The sequence below is a fragment of the Fusarium redolens genome, assembly GCF_020744475.1.
Source record: "Fusarium redolens strain MPI-CAGE-AT-0023 chromosome Unknown BKA55scaffold_14, whole genome shotgun sequence".
NCBI classification, from domain to species: Eukaryota; Fungi; Ascomycota; class Sordariomycetes; order Hypocreales; family Nectriaceae; genus Fusarium; species Fusarium redolens.
The window spans coordinates 1,029,938-1,049,752 of NW_025763677.1; the positions used below are offsets into that span (position 1 = coordinate 1,029,938).

The following is a 19,815-nucleotide window of genomic DNA, read 5'->3' on the forward strand; positions in this document are numbered from 1 at the left end:
AGTAGTCGTGAATGCTGAAAGAGGACACAGAATTGATATCGATGCAACCCCAGTGGGAGCATCAATATTTCAATACTTTATCTATGTAACGTCAAGTTTGATCTACCATACCATTTGCCATTAGGTAGTCAATTGCGTGCTTCGGCGAACCTATTTGTTATTCGCGCACTGAGACCGCAATCATTACCAAAAGAGGCAACTTGGTTCCTTGTCGGGGATGTTCCGCCAGGTGCACATCGCCGAACCGGACAGGTTTCTCAGGCTCGGATCAAGCTCGGTAGTCTTTTGATCGCTTCCACCATCCTGACGTCGAGGGAGGCTTTTCCGCTGGCTATTCTGCCTCGCCCTTGCTCGAGAACTTGAACAACTCGTCACTGCGGGCAAGATGGTTGAATTCATCACAGTAAATGGAGCCCAGCTCGCTTACGAGCTGAGTGGACCCAAAGATGCGCCGCTCATGATTACTCTTCATGGCGGAAGAGGAATGGGTAAGTTCCGATGACTTGAACCGAGACTATAGACTACGTCTGACAATAGTAGGTGATCATAGGTCCGACTACAAAGTATACAGCCACCTCAATGATAGCATCCGTGTGCTCTCTTTTGACTTTCGGGGGCACGGTCAAAGCTCCTGCACAAAGCCTTACACGTTTAAACAGATCGTCGATGATATCGAGGGTGTACGACAACATTTCTTAGGACCCGATGACAAGGTTATCATTTGCGGTGGAAGTTTTGGAGGCTTTCTCGCGCAGCAATATGCCATCAGTTATCCATCAAAAATTTCGTACTTGATTCTACGAGGGACTGCAGCGTCACATCATCGTAGGTTTGCATGACTATTTAGTTCGAACCTCTTATTCTTACAACCCCTACAGATGAGGAGGGCGCCATCAAGACCCTCGAAGCCAGAATCAGCAAAGTACCTAGCTTCTCGAAGGAGATGCTGCGAGACAAGGTCTTTGGCGCATATGATGACGACGAAGATTTCAGACTGGTACATTTTGCTATGATGCCTTTGTATCGAGAAGAATACGATGCAAATGCCGGCCTCAAGTCTTGCCGGGATACGGTTTATGTCGCAGACTCTCACAGTAAGTCACATGCACCAAGGTATCATGGAGTATAGCATTGATAGTATGCAGACGATCTTTACTCCGAGGAAGAAAAGTACTTTGATTACGTCGACCAACTGGGTAGTATTCAGGCGAAGACTTTGGTCATTGTTGGCGACCAAGACTGGATTTGTCCGCCAGGTTGGTCTATCAGTTGGCTTACTGGATGATCATACACTAACAGGCCCAGATAACTCGAGGTTAATTGCTGATCGGATCAACAATGCCGAATTGCTCGTGGTTCCCGGTGCAAACCATGGCGTGCATATTGAGAAAACAGACTTGGTCATTTCCAAGATTAGGGAGTTTTTAGAATTATAGGATTGTTCTAATCTGAACGGAGCTACGATGATCGACCATCTTGGGTGGCCTAGACATTGATTAGAAATTCACCGCCGTAGAAATGCTTTCTTTCTGATCAGGTTTAGCTCAACTATATTGGAACCACTACCGTGTGCTGGTTAGTAGAAATTAGGCTGACTCTGGCACCAAGCAGTAGTCTTTACTTAGATAAGATACCATGCGAATCAACCATATCTTCAGTGACGCTGAGAGTGTGATAAGGAAAGCTAGTTCGGAGTCGGGGCGACGCCAAGAAAATTCCTCGATTAGGGGGTACAAGTCGGGGCCATACCGATAGTTCCCGTAGATCCAAATTGCGACATGGCGGAAATAATGGGCCTCTGCAAGAATGAGCTCGACTACTATCCAAGATTCAAAATCAGCTACAGATGGCATTATGTGCTTATCAAACAATTTCTGAGAAATGACATTCGACATGATGGGCGACATTCGCGTTTCAATCGATAGGGGCGGCACATTCTGTGATGTGATTGCTACAGGCGCAGATGGAAACAACCCATTCATCTTCAAGCTGTTATCAGAAGACCCTTCAAATTATCCTGATGCACCAACTGAGGCAATTCGGAGGATATTAGAGAAGTATGAGGGAAAGACAATCCCCGTTGGTGAGAAGCTTGATGCTTCAAGAATTGGTAAGTTTGGTTACCACGGTGTTTTTTCATGGCTGATAAATATCGCAGCATCATGTCGTATCGGTACCACTGTTGCAACGAATGCCCTCCTCACGGGCAATGGCGAAAAGTTTGCTTTTGCAACTACCAAAGGCTTCAAAGACGTCTGCGTTATTGGAGACCAGTCTCGTCCTGAATTGTTCAACCTCGAGATCCGCAAAGCAAGCGTCCTCCACTCCACTGTTATCGAGATCGATGAGAGAGTCACCATAGAAGACTATGATCTGAACCCTCACAAGAAAGAAATCATGAACATCGAGGGCGATGCGAACTTGGTCAAAACTCCAAGCGGTGAAGTTATCCGGATCCTCAAGAGACCTGATGAGAAAGTCATCCGACAACACCTTGAAATCCTGCGCGAACAAGGCTACACATCACTTGCAGTTTGCTTTATGCATGCCTACATCTTTCCAGGCCACGAGAAGGCGGTAGCCCGAATTGCAAAGGATGTTGGTTTTAGATTCGTCACTATCTCATCTGAGACCAGCCCAGCGATCAACTTCCTCAAAAGAAGCAACTCTACTTGCTCAGAGGCGTACTTGTACCCCATCATCAGACGATACATTGACGATTTCCAAGCAGGTTTCAAGAACCCTCCTCAGAGGGTAGAGTTTATGTGCTCTGACGGTGGCCTTAAGCAAGCCGATAGGTTTCGAGGAAACGAGGCACTATTAAGCGGACCAGCTGGCGGTGTTGTGGGTACAGCAAAATGCTTCGACGTTGATGAGGGGACACCTGTTATTGGATTCGACATGGGCGGTACAAGCACTGACGTCTCGAGATATGATGGAAAATACGATTTTCTTCAACAAACGACGATTGCTGGGCGAACTATCAACCTGTCCATGCTCAATATTGCAACTGTTGCTGCAGGGGGTGGATCCATCTTATTTGCCCGGAACGGACTCTTAGCAGTTGGGCCAGAGTCTGCTGGAGCGCACCCCGGGCCTGCATGCTATAGGAAGGGAGGTCCTCTGACCGTTACTGACGCCAACCTGTTTCTCGGGCGGCTCGTACTCTCGTCATTCCCTGCCATCTTTGGAGAGTCTGGAGATCAGGAACTGGACACAGAGGTCGTGGCTCGAAAGTTCGAGCATATCACTCAAGACTTCAACCGACAGACGTCTCAGAATCTTACACCCGAGGAGGTAGCTTCAGGGTTCTTGAACATAGCTAACGAGACAATGAGTCGACCTATTCGAAACGCAACCGAGGCTAGAGGCTACGCTCCTGAGAACCACGATCTCGTGAGCTTTGGTGGTGCAGGTGGACAGCATGCTTGTGCTATTGCTGATAAGCTTGGCATCAAGCGCGTAATCATCCACAAATTGTCGTCGCTGCTCTCAGCACATGGCATCGCGCATGCGGAGCTTCAGTATGAGATATTCGAGCCGTTCGCGGCCGAGCTAGATGGAAAAGCCATGGAAGGGGTAGAGAACCTCTTATCAGCACTGAAGAAGAAAGTGGCCAAGGAATTAGTCTCACAAAAAGCTTCAGAGGAAGGCTTGGTCTTCGACGAGGCACTTGTGTTGAAGTACTTTGGCACTGATACAAATCTTTCCATCTCCAAACCAGCTGATGGAAACTATGCTGCTGCCTTCACAGCTATGCATATGCGCGAATTTGCCTTTTCCATGAACAGGCCCATCATTATCGAATCTGTCAAAGTTCGCGGTGCGGGAAGCACTGGCGCACCGAGCCATGAGACGTCAGCATGCAAAGAGATAGCTTTGAGTAAACGGATGGTGTTCTCCGACTATACCGCTAGGCAAGAAGTATACCTTGATGGCTCATGGCAGCAGGCAAGAGTCTTCAAACTGGACGATATTCCTGAGGGGAGTCTTATCATCGGACCGGCAATTATCATCGATGAGACACAGACGATTCTTGTTGAACCTCTCTTCAAGGCACATATTCTGGTCAACTATGTTGTCTTGGAAAAGATAATTTCTGAAGAACAACCACTCAATCCTTCTATTACCCAGACCCTATCTACTTCGAGTACGCCGAAAGACATCCTTAGCCCAATTCAACTATCCGTTTTCGCCCACCGCTTCATGGCCATCGCCGAGCAAATGGGCAACACCCTCCAGCGAACATCTATCTCAAGCAGCATCAAAGAACGTCTCGACTTTTCCTGCGCCATCTTTTCGCCCGAGGGCAAACTCGTTGCCAACGCTCCTCATATCCCCATCCACCTCGGAAGCATGCAATTTGCTGTCCAGGCTCAGCACCGCCACTGGAACGGAAAGCTTAAACCTGGCGACGTTCTTCTAACGAATCATCCTTCTTGGGGTGGGACACATCTACCAGACTTGACAGTGGTCACACCTGTTTTCATTGCAGATCAGATAGCATTCTACGTTGCTTCCCGGGGTCACCATACTGACATCGGCGGTATGGGTATCACGAGTATGATGCCCGAGTCACGGTCCTTATGGGAGGAGGGTATAATTGTACCCTCCATGAAGATCGTCAGCAGTGGCGAGTTTCTCGAAAGCGAAGTCCGAGCCGCTTTTGAGAAAGTCGGTACCTATCCTGGCTGCAGCGCAACACGCCGTATTCAAGACAACGTTTCGGACCTTAAAGCACAGACGTCAGCCAACCAGCGTGGTATAACTCTCCTTCAAAAGCTCTGCAACGAGTATTCGCTACAAGTGGTGCACAAGTACATGACGGGTATCCAAGATAATGCAGAGCTTGCAGTACGGGGGTTCTTCAAGAAACTGGCTCATGAGCATCCGGGTCCTCTATCAGCGACAGATTACCTTGATGATGGCACTGTCATGAAAGTCAGGATCAGTATCGACAAAAACACAGGCGGTGCTATATATGACTTTGCTGGCTCAGGTCCCCAGATGTGGGGAAACTATAACTGTCCCATCTCTATCACCCACTCGGCGATTATCTATAGCATCAGATGCTTAGTCAATCTAGAAATCCCCCTGAACGAGGGCTGCTTAGCACCATGCGATATCCGAGTGCCTGTGGGCTCTATCCTCAATCCCACTCCGACAGTGGCCATCTGTGGCTCGACACTAGCAAGTCAGCGAGTAATAGATCTAGTCCTCCGTGCTTTCGGTCGCTTTGGCGCGAGTCAAGGTTGCGCAAACGCGTTCGGTTGGGGCATGGGGGGCAAGAATCCAGTGACAGGTAAAGTTGAACCAGGGTGGAATTATGGAGAGTCGATTGGCGGAGGCGTCGGTGCTGGTGAGGGCTACAATGGCGAGAGCGGCGTGCACGTAAGTTGTGCTTTGCTTCCTTGGCGTCCATGTTGAACTAATAACTCACCGTGTTTAGGTCCACTCAACAAACACCCGCCAAACCGATAGTGAAGTGATAGAAAAGCGCACTGCCGTCCTGGTGCGAAAATATGGCATCCGAGAGGGCAGTGGCGGAAAGGGTCGCTGGCGTGGCGGCGATGGCATTATTCGTGAGATCGAAGCGCGTACGAATCTCAAGTTCAGTATTTTAAGTGATCGACGTGTGTACAGACCGTACGGAATGGCTGGGGGTTATGGAGGCCAAAAGGGCGAGAATCTTGCTTTCAAGTTCAATGAGGAGCATGAGCTGGAAGCAAGTAACCTGGGTGGCAAGGCTATTGTGCATCTTGAACCTGGAGAGTATATCCGGATCAATACGCCGGGAGGAGGCGGCTATGGGACGCCAGATGATGAGGAGGTTGATCCGGAGTTTGAGACCTTTCATAGGGCTTTTGTCTGAAGGATAAAAGATTCATCATCTAGATACAAAGTCCTAGCCATCAAATTAACATTCTATCGACGTACGAATTCTCAGCACATTTACTGTCTTGGACGGTCGCTGTAACAGTCATAGAAACTCGCCTCATAGTAACCTATTGTGTGGGTAGTTGGTATGCTGCCTTAAGTGTGTTTTTGAGAGTGTTATTTGAGTTGATAGACCTGACAGCTCATGCTTGCATCGCGCGCCTTACCTCGCCTCATAATAACACTACCACTTGTAGAAGAAAGATAGTTTTTGCTAGAGATGCTACACTGGGACGCTCCATGATTGTTGTTTTAGTTCTTCTATCAACTGTGGGGTTGCGATACTAAGTAATAATTGGATATTGCATGACGAAAAGAAGCAATGGAAACCCACTATCCATTAAGCTTAGGCGTGCTCTGCCGTTGCCTAGTCTAAGCCTAGCGGCTGTGCTCCCACAACCAATCAAACGGGTTGAAATGTCAAAGGATTCAACGCTGAGCCACAAGCGGGCTGATTTCAGTCGATCATAAGGCTGCGTGATGGGTCGATTCATCTACTGAGGACACGGCAATATCTCACCTTTCAATTCTTCATACCGGCTTCATCTCCAAGTCAAAATGCGCCTCATTAATACCACCACACTTGAGGTCGAAGAATTCTTTGACGTGTCCATTCCTGAATACGCTATCCTTTCCCATACGTGGGGCGACGGCGAAGTCTCACTGCAAGACTGGGCCGATCGCAAAAACCGCCGCTTCAAGCCCGGTTTTCAGAAGATCATCTGGGCTTGCGCCCAAGCTGCCAAAGACCAGGTGAGTCACGTCTGGGTGGACACCAACTGTATCGACAAGAGTAGCTCCGCAGAATTATCTGAGGCAATTAATTCCATGTTCAGATGGTACCGAAGATCTGCTGTCTGCTATGTATACTTGGAAGACGTCCCCGCCATGAGCTTAGATGAATGCACCAAGCCAGAGAGTGCTTTCAGAAATGCAAGATGGTTCACGAGAGGCTGGACTCTTCAGGAACTGATCGCACCGCCGAATGTCAGTTTCTTCTCCAGCGGCTGGACTCTGATAGCGACAAAGTCTGAACTGGCTCCTTGCATTACCGAGATTACGGGTATTCCTTGGTCGTGTCTCCTCAAGGGCAGGTTATCTAAGGCGCACCCACTGCGGAGATACAGTGTTGCTCAGAGGATGGCTTGGGCATCAAGTCGCTCAACGACGCGTATAGAAGACCAGGCCTACTCCCTCCTCGGTCTCTTCGACATCTCCATGCCGCTGGTCTACGGCGAAGGCTACGAGGCGTTCACCAGGCTCCTCGGAGAAATCATCCATAAATATGCCGACCATAGCTTTTTTGCCTCACAGCTGCAATATGTCGACTTTCTGCCTCGGTCGCCAATGGAGTTCTCCGACTCTCAATCAGTAGTTGTCAGTAGTTCACCGCAGCTCCAGAGGCATTACACACCCCAAAATCATTCGTATTCATTTCACTTGACAAACACTGGACTGCAGATCACTCTGCCAATCGTGCCGACTTTGGTCCCCCATTTCGTGTTCGGCGTGCTCGATTGTTGGGATATCGAAACTGCTAGTACAAGAACAACACGCAACGTATCACGAATATGGATACCGCTGCTTCGGAAGGGTACTGGGGAATCGCAGCGGTACTTGCGATTAATTTGGCCACAAACATTCTTCCCCGTCAAGATGGTTCAGAAGGACATTATGATGTCTTACAAAGAAAAGGAGCGTTTCTTGAAAGGCGAGAAGCATGTAGCATCTGATTCAGAAGAAATTTCCGATCACGTGGATACAGTTTCGATAGCTATGCAAAGAAACATTCTGGTAAAGAAGCCATATGCAACCATCCTATCAGTCCCTTCATGGCAGCCCCGCGAAGCGGGTAGTCCGTTTCTACTCTGCTTCCCGCGAGGAACCGCAGACTTTCGTCTATACGGTATCTTTCCGAGCGACCTTGAGTCGGACACCGCATGGGCATCGGAAACACCACCTTTACTACCACTAGTAATGCCGCGCCGGAGGCACAGAATCAGATTTGGAACAGGAAAGGCGGACGTCTACGCTGCAGTGGTGGTGTTCAAGAAACGACGATCAAAGCCCCCAAGATTTGTCACTATCTGTCTGGCCAATCTTGGTCACCCCGACAACAGGAGAACAGGTAGGAAGATTTTCGAGCCTAGATGCAGGGTAATTCCGAACTGGTCATCATCAGAAGATCAAAATGTGGAAGCCGTCGATTTTACTACCTTTCGCGATGTTGACTGTGTTGGTGACACTTTGGTTACAATGCAGAAGATAGCGAGCAATCCTAGAATCACAGCTAAAGGCCGCGAGCACCGTTTCGTTGGTCTCACCCAAGTTATTTTCGATAGAGAGCAGATGATGGAAGAGCTGCGTTTACTGCCAGATAAAGAAGACAAGACATCGAGAGGCATCTTGCAGCACTATGGTCAGGAATCTTCAGATGAAGAGGTAGACGAGTCAGCCATTGTTCATTGAGAACTATGATCTATCAAAACACTTGTATAACAATATCCATTTCTCTTCCCCAAGTAACTCATGAGGATTCAAATTATGAACGAACGTGCTGTGGAGTAATGAATACATGTACATTAAGAATCAGTACTTGAAGCCCTTGAGTCCTCCTACTCATGCTGATCGATCTAACATATGTCTTGGTAGTCCCCGATGGTCTTGCAAACAGTAACTGTCTTGCACACAGGATTGGGAAAGCCCTTGAAGTAGCCGGGGCAAAAGTCGGCAGTGAATCGGGATTCCATGTACTCGGACCAAGTAGCGGCAGGAAAGCACTGCGTATCCTTGTTAGCAAGACAAACCATGTTGAGAGCTCTGTTGATTGAACATGACTTACAAAATCGTGACCATCGAGCTTGACAATGCTGCCGGCAATGTACTGGCAATAGCCGCTAACGTTGGTGTCACCAGCATCGTTGGCACAAGCGCAAGCTACAACCTGCTTCGCGGTCTGGTCAGGTGCAGGCGCGGGAGCCGCCATGATGGCAGGGATGGCCAGAAGGACGGTAAAGAAGCTCTTCATTTTGAATGGCGTCGGTGCAATTGATGAATGTGCGTGAGTGGAGGATGATTGTCTATGTGTGATAAAGGTGTAGACAATGGTAGCACGGTGAACAACTGAGTGTTAGGATTGCTATTTTATAATCCTTTGAAGACTGGCTTGGCAAATTCAGATGCCGACCTCATGAGCAGGCAAACAAAACATTGTAAGCATTACGAAGATGCGTTCCATCTAATTTGGAGATTTACCCGACCATGTGTTCTAGTGGCATGTCAAGCGGTGCCTGATAGCATGACAAGTTTCTTGCATGAGAACCTTACTAGGTTGTACTACATCTCATATCTGGCAAGAATAGTCCGCGATGTATAAACGCCGTTTCATGGACTTTGCACTTATCCCCTGACACAAAGACCCAAGTAGGTAGTTTATTGCCACCGGCCCGTCCTTGGACCCAACCGCACCAATTAACACTTGCGGAGCACTCCTAAATGGTTGCTGGATATTGGAAGGCGGGGGGTTATGCATATTTATCCTGGGCGGCCTCGGTCTGATACTACGCTGGGGTTGTAACACAAAGTGGCTCAATAGAGTAGGTATGATTCACGGATGGACTAAAATGGATTGCTCCTCTATCCGGCGAAGATCAATGGCCGATCTTCTATGTACGGCGTTCTCATTATTAAGGGTCATAAAGTAGAATCTGGCTACCTGATCTGATATGGTTAATCATGCGATTGTCAAAGTTGAAAACTTGGCAACTATGGCGCTTACTCATGACTTAGTCAAATGTTGTCCACAATATGCTGCCTTGACTATTACACCAACTCCTTCACCTCAGTCCTAGGCTGATGCTTCGAGTCACTTTCAAATGCCTCTTCTGCCGTTCTTGTCTTGAGAGAGCCAAGCTTTCTCAACGGCTGCCTACTTGCAAAGAGCTGATCCACTTCTTCCAAGCTTCGGCCCTTCAACTCGGGAATGAAGAAGTACGCTAGAATAACCATGGCTACACAAAAGCTTCCGTAAATGAATCCGACCTTGGCACCGAGTGCTGCATAAGGCTTGCTGAGAAGGTAAGGAAGAGTGAAAGACGTTGCAAAGGTAGTCAAAACGGAGATGACAGAAGCAAGAAGGTTGGTCTTCTCTTTGATATGGCTCGATGCGGCTTCTGAAAGGACTATGTAGGACACGGGAGCCCAAGAGAGGGCATAGGAGGAAGAAAAGAGTATAAAGGAGGCAACCTGAGTAACGTCAGTAAGATGTAGCATGCCAACAGGGTGAGGTACTCACAAGGGTATTCTTTTGTGTCTCTGTAGGATCCGAAATAGTCCCGACAGAGCCAACAATAAAGAGGAATACAGCCATGCCAGTGCCTCCGATGAGAAGCAAGACCCTTCTGCCGACCAGATCGACAGTAAACCATGTAATAAACAGGCAAGCGAGACCGGCGACAGAGCTAAGAACAGAAAAGACGAAGCTTCTTGCGCCAAATCCCTGAGATAGGTAGAAAATGACCGAGTATTGTGAAGCAAAAGCCTGACCTGTAATTTGCTGTCCAAACATGGCGAGGACAGCTACCATAGTGCGGCGTCTGTTCTGAGCATCGAAGAGCTCAGGCCATTTACCCTTGTGATCATTGGAGTGGGCGTGTTGAATGGCTTGGATCTCGAACTCGATATCTTGTTCCGATTTATCCTTTCGAATTCGGCGAAGGGATTTGGTAGCTTCCTCCACACGGTCTTTGGCCAAGAGCCTAGTAGCGTTAGCACAATGTGGAAGACGACGACGAGCTGGAAACACATACCATCGAGGACTTTCTGGGACCCAGAACCATAGAGCCAGAAGGAAAGTAGGTGCAAGGAATTGCAACGCTACAGGAATGTGCCATGCAGCATTGGTCTTCATTGAGCTGGTTCCCCAAGTAACAAGAGATGCCACCAGAGCCCCGAGAAGAATCATGAGCTGGAGTGATGAGGTTATCAGGCCTCGGAGAGCCTTGGGAGATGTCTCGGCCTGATAGATGGGGACGACGACAATTGTCATGCCTGTCATGGCGAAAGAGATGAAGCGACCAATTGTGAATTGCGCAGCTGTAGTTGCGGTAGTTTGGAGGAGGACACCACTTTTGATGGTCAGTGACACAAAACTAAGGGTATAAGACAAGCACTTACACAAACGAAGCAATGATAAGGCCCATGATAGCGATCTTTCTGCCCCATCGCTCAGCAATTACACCGCAAATCACGGTGCCCAAGGCCTTCCCGATAAAGGGAACGGAGGTCATCACAGAAGATAGCCAAGGTTGAAGTGAACAATTTCCTGTCGACTTATCGCAGGTGCCGAATTGACGGCCGAAAGATTGCATGCCTTGAACGGATCCAAAGTTGCCGACGTCGTAGCCGAAGTTGAACGAACAGAAGCACATGTACCTACGAGGATAGTCAGTAACTTCTTGTAAAATGTGAAGCTGTTGACAATGGGAATAGCTGGGTAGCAGTGGTTATTCTTACATCAACAGAAAGAGCATTGTCCCGTTCATCTCGCTGAAGCGACCGCTTTTGGCGGCGGTGATTATGTTGTCCGCCATGATGCTGTAGGCCTTCAATGCACAGAGTGGATTAGAAATTAAACTAAGAAGCCCAGCGAACCAAGTGATGAATTGAATTGAGCTCTGCTGATGGCAAAAGCTGAGAGGTCTAGAGACAAAGGCAGGCTATGTCTTTATACGAGCCAGTCTCTATCAATCAACAAGAGACATGGCATCAGAGATCGAAGACAGGGCGTTAATAGCACGGCTAGACAATAACGCAATTATACCCCAGAAGCAGACAAATTGCCAATCGACAAATCGTAGACCCGAGACATTGGTAACTATCCCGTTGTTAAGAACAAAGTAGATTGGAATATGGATACCCTAGGCTGACCGGCAGCGAGAGCCGGCGCTAAACCGGCTCCATCAGGGCCGCGGCTCCGTGATATCCATTGAGACCCGGAGCCCGTTTCTTGGCTTTTTGTGAGGGGGATGAAATGATTAGCGTTGTACTAAGTATTCCAGCCGATGGAATTTGGACCATTGCTGGGAGTTTTAAACCCTCTGATGCTCATTATTATTTAATATTTGTATAACTAGAACCCTCTCTTAGTCTACTTTGAAGTATCCATCACCAGTCGACATCAATAATGGGCTCTCAGCCGACTACACGACCAAATTTTCTGGTCATCGTCGCAGATGATTTCGGCTTCAGCGACTGCGGCTGCTATGGCTCTGAAATCTCGACGCCGAATATTGATTGTCTGGCCTCGGAAGCTGGAGGCATTCGCTTCACAGAGTTTCATGTCGCTGCAGCGTGTAGTCCCACGAGATCCATGCTCATGACAGGCACAGATCACCATATCGCTGGGCTAGGTCAACTCCAAGAGATTACCAGAAGTTCGCCTGCTCATAGGGGAAAACCTGGCCATGAAGGTTATCTCAACGAGAGGGTTGTTGCACTTCCTGAATTATTGAGTGATGGAGGCTATTTCACTTGCATGAGTGGCAAGTGGCATCTGGGGCTCAAGCCAGAGCATCATCCGAATAAGAGGGGTTTCAAGAAGAGTTTGGCTCTACTACCTGGATGTGCGAACCATTACGGTAAGTAATTGGATAGCCTCCAACCCAACTGTACCTCTAACATGCCTAGCGTATGAGCCTGAGTATCAAGATCCCAAGTCCGAGCCAGGGAAGTTCTTCGAGACAGCTGTACGAGCCCTGCATGCTGAGGACGGAAAGTTCCTCGCCGAGAGCGAGCTTGGCCCTAACTGGTACTCTTCCGATGGCTACACCGACAAGCTTCTGAGCTACCTGTCTGAACGAAGTGAAGAGGAACGCCAACAGCCTTTCTTCGCGTATCTCCCCTACTCAGCGCCGCACTGGCCACTCCAGGCTCCCAAGGAATCTTGCGACAAGTATCGTGGCTTCTACGATGACGGACCTGAAGCCCTTCGTCAGAAGCGTCTCCAGAGGCTCAAAGATCTGGGCCTGATCGACAAATCCGTTGTGGCTCATCCAGTTACGACTGTTGCCGGTGAGCCTGCCGAGTGGGATCAGCTCGATGACGAAACAAGGGCTGCGAGTGCGCGTGCTATGGAGGTTTACGCCGGCATGGTTGATCGTATGGATTGGAACATTGGCCGGGTAATTCGATATCTCAAGGACAAGAATGAGTATGACAACACGGTCGTTTTGTTTATGAGTGATAATGGTGCTGAGGGAGCAAGCTACGAAGCTTTTCCCCTCGTTGGAACTACCATCATGGACCACGTACATAAATACTACGACAACAGTCTGGGGAATATTGGTCGTGGAAACTCTTTCGTTTGGTATGGTTCGAGGTGGGCTCAGGCGGCTACAGCACCTTCGAGGTTATACAAGATGTTTTCCACGGAGGGCGGCTGTCGAGTACCCCTTGTCGTCAAGCCTACGGCAGAAACCGCGTCAAAGGCAAACGGCAGTGTCGTGACGGATGCTTTCTGCACGGTCATGGATATTGTTCCTACCATTCTGGAATATGCTGGTCTGAGCCATCCTGATACCTACGCCGGAAGACCAGTCATGCCTCTCCGTGGCAAAAGTTGGAAATCTTTCCTGGATCAGCTAGACAAGATTTCGCGATCTTCACCTATCCACGATAAAGATTATGTCGCAGGCTTCGAAGTCGCAGGTTCAGGCGCTCTTCGTCGTGGTGACTGGAAGATCACCTACGTCCCAAAGCCAAAGGGCCCTCAACGATGGGAGTTATTCAACATCAAGAACGATCCTGGCGAGACGAATGATTTGGCAGAGTCTCAACCTGAGTTGATGGCGGAAATGCTAGAGCTCTGGGAGGAGTACAAGGCTGAGGTTGGCGTGGTAGGCTTAGCAGGTGAGTTTCCGGGTATGGCTGGTAAACAGGGAGCTCAGCAAGATACGATCAAGGACGAGATGGAGGATCCGTATTCTTGGATCAAGTATATCAAGAGACCTGAGATTACACCAAAGGAGTTGGTAGGTATTGTTCCAGTCTAGATTGTATGTAATTTAAATCTTGACTCCAAGTTCTGTTTAGACAGATATTACTTTATGCACCAAAGTCCATATCATGCTGCTGAAATACCCAATCCGGCAGAGAGAACAAGTCCCAGGTGATTTCGTTGGACATATCCCCTGCAACCTGTGTGTAGTCTTCCATGGGGTTGACCTCATTGCTCGGCATCACAGACGCGTTTAATGGTTGGGCTACTTGATGATTCCATGGTCTTAGAACAGGCGCATTCTGTGTCAAGTTTTGAGAAGAACTCGCAAATGACCCAGCTGCACTCTCACGTCTGTTCCGGTTTTGATTGACATCGTCATATGCGCGACGGAAAGGAGCGAGATCTGAAAGGTAAAAGGCTTCGGGAGGACCACTGACTTCTCCTGCATCATCTTCTGGGCGCCTATAAGGTCTACATAGTTAGTAATAGATGGCAGTAAGTCAAGATGTTTACGTACGATGGCGGAGTGGCACGGCCATTGTTTGCAATGTCGTTGAATCCGAATCGACGGAGGAGACGCCTGAGGGCGCGACACTAGAGATTGTCAGCATCAAGAATTCTATATAGACCAAGGGGTTTGTACTGCTCGTGTTGGTAGAGTTCCACGGGTTTGCCCACTTAGCACCTTCATATTGAACATGATGTCTTCCTTGAGCTGCATCTGTATATCAGGGTTACTCTCACCCAGTGAGGCAGCATACACAATCATGATCTTGGTCGCTTCATAAGTCGCAGCGTAAGTCGTAGACTCAGCGAACAAAGGATTCAGATGCTGAGCCATCATTCGTAGAATCTTCGTTACTTGGATAGCATGATGTTGGCAGACGTCTTGACAGTGCGAGATAAATGGTCGGGGAGCGGCTTGGAATGCTGCAGCGAGTGGAAAGGCGAAGCCGGGGATGGATATCCGTGTTAGATCGCAGATAAGAATGTGGTAGGAGAGATGAAGATAGAAGAGTGATTCCAGTGTGTTCAGTTCCTTGTGTACGTATATGCTGAACTCTGTCAGTTGAAGCTGTGTTGAGATATTGTTGTCCCAGGCTTCCAGAGCACGAAGGGTCTGCATGAACGGAGATTGAGCACCAGAAATTTCTACATCATCCGGATTGGTGCGGATAAGCCTGTGAAGATTAGCTACACGATTGATCATGAGTGGGGGAGATATACCGCAGGACCCTGGTTCTCATGCTCATCAAGTAAATGAGATTAGAACGCAAGTTGTATCTCTGCAGCTCTTCACTGGAAGGGAGCATGTCAGAACCTCGAGGTAGAAATAAAGGGGCCTCTGGAGTAGAAAATTGAAAAAGAAAGGATTGATCTGAGTTTGGGAGAGGGATCTGAGGTGCCTCATCCCGCCACCTCAGGTTCTCATTCACACCGCTCCCGACGATGCTGTCCAGGATGAAACATGACCAGAGAACCCTTCTTCGAGCTTCTATCAGAATACTATCCTGAGGGCTTTCTCCATTATTGCTAGGAAGGGCTGGGCGATCGAGGGCGAGAAGTCGAGCGGCGCTGTGGCAGCATCCGCAGAGCATGAAGGCTAGAGCGTCTTGACCAGTTTGGAGGGCAAAGTCGCAAAGAAGAACAAGGGTCTATACGATCAGCTTTCAATCACTCTTTATGCGTCACAGAGACTTACCATGGCTGTCATTAGTGTTGGCTTGCATATCTCTCTCATTACAAGAGCCTGTGATTCTTCAGCCCATAAGTGTCCAGGGACATCCGAGGTGACATGCTGGATATTGTAATTTGACCTGCCTTCGAGTTCTTTAATGCTGCTGTTAGTTAGTATACCGTCTCTGTATTCTACGTTACAGTGCATGGGACAAACCGAAGTCCGTGGGCGCATATCGCATAGAGAATTGCCTCGCCATAGTCTTCTACCAAAGACCCTTTGTCAAGTGAATGATTGAACGAAGGTTTGTGAAGAAAGTCAAGGCATCTCAGAGTAGCCACTCTGTTAAAATAAACGCCAGTTACCGTTTTCAGAGTCTGGATATCCCACGGAAGGGACTTGTTCTGTATCCTAGATTCTGTCAGTATGGATGCTCCTCTGAATGATCGCGATCATTACCGGACACTTGGTTCCAATGGAGACATTGAAGGTCGGGGCTCAAATGTTGTACCCGGCGAGATGTCAGCTACATCAGGTCTCGGCTCATCGCGCCGGGGACTCTCTGTAGAAGCATTCGATCCAGTAGTGACGGTAGCCCTATGCCTTTGGGGATAATGACAAGCCAGACTCCGCTGGAGACATCTCGAGCAGGCTGGCCGAGCCTTATCACAACGGCCTTTGGCTCTTCGGCAAGCCTCGCACGAACCAACCCGTCGTTTCTCAACACCCGAAGCACGATAGACAGTTTCCAACGTATCAGCCTCGAGTCTCTTCTGGGTCTCTGTACCCGGATGGTAACCGGGGCAATCAACGCCCAGGGTCTCGCAGTTCTGACAGCCCGGAACAGTTCCGTCGCATTTCACCTAAAATGTCGGTAGCCAATCATAATAGTGGTGAATAATGGGGACAAACCTTGCGGGAGCGACAGACAAGACAAGAATACCCTGTTTGTGAACCATGTCATTGATTAGCCCAAATACTCTTTAGATGATCTTTGGATTACACTGTAAGGGGATGCTTCCTAGGGACGGCTGTCGCTTCCGAAGCTCTGCTAATTGGCTAACGGGAGTTGGATGCGTACTTTGAACTGTAGTCGCTTGTGCCATGGTGGATCTTCAAAAGCTTTCAATGCAAGTTAGTCAAAGTGCTCGGCAGTTAACAAAGCTATTTGAGTTATAATGTGACAGAAATTGAACGGAAGTATTCAACTTAAGATGCTTAGAGTTGAGGTACATATTGAAAATCACCTAATCGAGGAGGGGTCAGCCTAGCCATATACCCCACGTTCTCTACTCGCGGAAATAACCCTAACACTTGCTAGCGACATGTTGATCTCCAAGCGTGAGCCCAAATACAGGGAACGGCTCCGAATGCCGCCACTAAATTGTATGCTGTGATCTACATGGCCCCCGAGAGATTTGGTTTATTATGTTCCCCAAATTCATCGTTCAGTACCTACTTACTCCATATTGATATAATATCTTCCGACATTTAAATCCCTTGAAGAAGTACGGGAGTATTGGCAAAAGAGTGCTTCTGCGAATAGCTGGGCAATCATGTCGTTACTGTAGAGGACTGTGATGATCTGTTCCTTTGGGATGAGTACCCCTAACGGTAGCAACACTCAGGAATTACTAAGAACTTCAGACCCAGTATTGTACACATAAGTGGATCTTTCGTTATTTCTAGTAGATCTTGCTTGCTCTGGCACGCGATGTATCTCTACTTCATAAGAGCAAACCATTGCTATGAAGCCACACCTACATGTGGGTGCACCGTTCTAAATACTCATCAAATTCATCCTCGCTGCTACAGCGCTCTTCCACTCAGCTGCCAGCGACAGCACAAAGCCAAACATCGTCCTTCTTCTGACAGATGACCAAGATATCCGCCTTGGCTCCTTGGACTGTCAGGATGTATTACAGCGTGAGCTTGTACAGCAGGGCGTTAGTTTTACTAACCACCATACCACAACTGCCGTGTGCTGTCCTAGCCGTGCCACTCTTTTGAAGAGACAGTTGGCTCATAATACCATCATCACACATGTTCGCTCTCCTGGGTAGGCTCACCTTGTGCTCTGAGACCAATACACTTCAGCTGATGCATTTAATAGTGGTGACTATGAGAAATGGGTTCTTGCCAAGCAAGATGGGGAGTATATGCCACAACTGATGAAAAAGGCTGGCTATCGTACCGAGTGTAAGATACGTACTTGATCCTGGCTCTTACAATTGTTATTAATATTGTGTCTGTTGGACATTGGGAATTTCTTGTATGGTTACTCCTTGTTCAACTATGATACTCCGCCCCAAGGCTGGGATCACGTTGATAGATTAGTGAGTCATCCTCCATCCCAATATTACACACATCACAATTGATTAATTTCGTTCAAGATGAACCCCTATAACGCTGCATTCAACATCGTCGTCAAGTCCAAAAACAGGGACGTTCCGATGCACTACCCAGGCTACCACCAATCAAACGTAGTCCGATCCAAACCGTAAGACATGCCCATGCCGTAATAGACCAATCTTCAAGCTCAAATATGTAGACTCGATCGTCTCAAGTATCTCTCAAGCCAAAAGGGCCCATGGCTACTCTTCCTCGCCCCTACATCACCGCACGTCGACAAGGCAAGAAATACGTCGAACCCCTTGCTCGATACTGGAATGACTCAGCAGACATCAGGTCTTGCTTCAACTCTCCCAAGTACTCGCACCGACCTTCTTCCCACCCTACTAGACATCGCCAAGCTTCCACTAAAGCACTGGCCTGACTTCTTGGACGGAAGAAGTCTTCTGCAACAGTGGAAGAAGCCTCATAAGCGTGATCACGACGCTGGCTTGTGAATCGCTAAAGAGATCATCAATATTGAGCATTATTGAGCATTGGGGGTTTGGAACCATTGAAGCCCCTGCTCCTGAAGCCTTATTTCCTACATCTACGTATAAGACCATTCGTCCTGCGGGAGATAGCATTGGGCGGCTCTATGTTATGTGGTGTACCGGCGAGGCTGAGCTTTATGACATCATTGTGAGACTTAGATTTATAAATGACGAATATCCGTTGCTGACAAACGGACAGGACGACCCTTACGGGATGACAATTTGATCAACTCAACAGATAATAGAATCAAGCAAACTATCAACCGTCTCAACGCTCTGGTCCTATACATGAAGTCCTGCGTCGCATCATCATGACAAGACCCTTGGGACAACTTCAATCTCCCCAAGCCCCTCAAATCCATCAAAACATTCAAACAAGCAATCCAGCCCCGGTACGACACCTTCTTCAGCCAATTTCCAATCTTCAACTTCGGCGAATGCATGGATTATCAGTACGCACCGAACGAAACACCCTTCTACTCGCCAGAGTCTATCTCGCTGGGATCACAATTCCGAGGACCGACGGAAAATTACGTTCTCACGCTGCCAAAGACTTGGATCAAGGCTAACGAGAAGCCTGCGGGTGGATGGGAGCAAAGGAGTGTTAGTATTAAGAAGATTATGGAGACGGCGAGGTATATTACTGAGGAGGAGATTTTTGGACTGGGCAAGGTTGAGAGGAGGAGGGCTGATGAGATGGATGTTATTGGAGATGCGAATGGACTATATCAGTCGGGAGCTAGTCGGAACTGAAGCCTGCTATATATTTGTGCAGATAGTCAATTTGGAGGTTTGCCAGCTCGATGGTGAATCCTTCCTCACAGAAATTGAGTACATTGCCCATATGTGTTCAGGTATATTGTTTGCTTTTCGGCTGAAGTTTAAAGCTTCTTTTAAACATCCAACTTGGTAAATATCGTAGATGAATCCACCCCTTGATGATATATCTCAAGCGTGGATAGAGACTAGCTGCAAAAGTATTCTATAAGCAGATCTTTGCTAGCGATTGCCATATGGCAAATATACTCCCAGATGTCGTTTGAGACTTCTTCACTTGCGAGGGTGCAAAGCTATGATGACTCTATTCAACTAGTGTAACCTGTACCACCACCTCCCCACGCATAAGAATACTGACTTTATTACCACTATCCCATATTACTACCCATTATAGATTGAAGCTTGTTGCGTTGTCCTCTCACTTTATAACGTGTCGTTCAGAGAGCTTATAATCACCACACAGAACTTAGTCGTTCATGAACAAGTTGAGTGAACCGGTGAACCCTGTTAGCGTCGGCTCTAGCTCCCGGTCCACAGGG

At 48.1% G+C, this 19,815-nt stretch overlaps 7 protein-coding genes across 7 annotated transcripts; 4 read left to right on the forward strand and 3 right to left on the reverse strand.

The window, feature by feature from the left end:
• Nucleotides 1–385: 385 nt before the first annotated feature.
• BKA55DRAFT_650326 (Alpha/Beta hydrolase protein) lies at nt 386–1,436 on the forward strand (the record flags this gene model as incomplete). Its single annotated transcript, XM_046197295.1, has 5 exons — nt 386–488; nt 538–825; nt 879–1,094; nt 1,146–1,256; nt 1,300–1,436. 5 exons carry the CDS (start codon nt 386–388, stop codon nt 1,434–1,436), a joined length of 855 nt encoding a protein of 284 aa, XP_046046056.1.
• Nucleotides 1,437–1,896: 460 nt separating this feature from the next.
• BKA55DRAFT_596849 (Hydantoinase B/oxoprolinase-domain-containing protein) lies at nt 1,897–8,406 on the forward strand (the record flags this gene model as incomplete). The annotated part of the gene is made up of 5 exons (XM_046195999.1): nt 1,897–2,110; nt 2,159–5,391; nt 5,450–5,729; nt 6,491–7,260; nt 7,399–8,406. 5 exons carry the CDS (start codon nt 1,897–1,899, stop codon nt 8,404–8,406), a joined length of 5,505 nt encoding a protein of 1,834 aa, XP_046046057.1.
• A 164-nt stretch (nt 8,407–8,570) lies between these two features.
• Nucleotides 8,571–8,965, reverse strand: BKA55DRAFT_693795 (uncharacterized protein; the record flags this gene model as incomplete). The annotated part of the gene is made up of 2 exons (XM_046199959.1): nt 8,571–8,717; nt 8,780–8,965. The coding sequence occupies 2 exons, from the start codon at nt 8,963–8,965 to the stop codon at nt 8,571–8,573; spliced, it is 333 nt and encodes a 110-aa protein (XP_046046058.1).
• Nucleotides 8,966–9,759: 794 nt separating this feature from the next.
• On the reverse strand, nt 9,760–11,528 carry BKA55DRAFT_706846 (general substrate transporter; the record flags this gene model as incomplete). The annotated part of the gene is made up of 5 exons (XM_046200704.1): nt 9,760–10,182; nt 10,232–10,694; nt 10,746–11,063; nt 11,113–11,370; nt 11,452–11,528. The coding sequence occupies 5 exons, from the start codon at nt 11,526–11,528 to the stop codon at nt 9,760–9,762; spliced, it is 1,539 nt and encodes a 512-aa protein (XP_046046059.1).
• A 593-nt stretch (nt 11,529–12,121) lies between these two features.
• Nucleotides 12,122–13,988, forward strand: BKA55DRAFT_650334 (alkaline-phosphatase-like protein; the record flags this gene model as incomplete). The annotated part of the gene is made up of 2 exons (XM_046197296.1): nt 12,122–12,575; nt 12,625–13,988. The coding sequence occupies 2 exons, from the start codon at nt 12,122–12,124 to the stop codon at nt 13,986–13,988; spliced, it is 1,818 nt and encodes a 605-aa protein (XP_046046060.1).
• A 7-nt stretch (nt 13,989–13,995) lies between these two features.
• Nucleotides 13,996–16,720, reverse strand: BKA55DRAFT_741277 (uncharacterized protein; the record flags this gene model as incomplete). The annotated part of the gene is made up of 9 exons (XM_046201469.1): nt 13,996–14,407; nt 14,454–14,530; nt 14,580–15,117; nt 15,164–15,591; nt 15,639–15,774; nt 15,831–16,025; nt 16,074–16,477; nt 16,527–16,558; nt 16,618–16,720. 9 exons carry the CDS (start codon nt 16,718–16,720, stop codon nt 14,041–14,043), a joined length of 2,280 nt encoding a protein of 759 aa, XP_046046061.1. The 3' UTR covers nt 13,996–14,040.
• A 1,287-nt stretch (nt 16,721–18,007) lies between these two features.
• BKA55DRAFT_693799 (uncharacterized protein) lies at nt 18,008–18,463 on the forward strand (the record flags this gene model as incomplete). The annotated part of the gene is made up of 2 exons (XM_046199960.1): nt 18,008–18,114; nt 18,166–18,463. 2 exons carry the CDS (start codon nt 18,008–18,010, stop codon nt 18,461–18,463), a joined length of 405 nt encoding a protein of 134 aa, XP_046046062.1.
• Between the last annotated feature and the right edge of the window lie 1,352 nt (nt 18,464–19,815).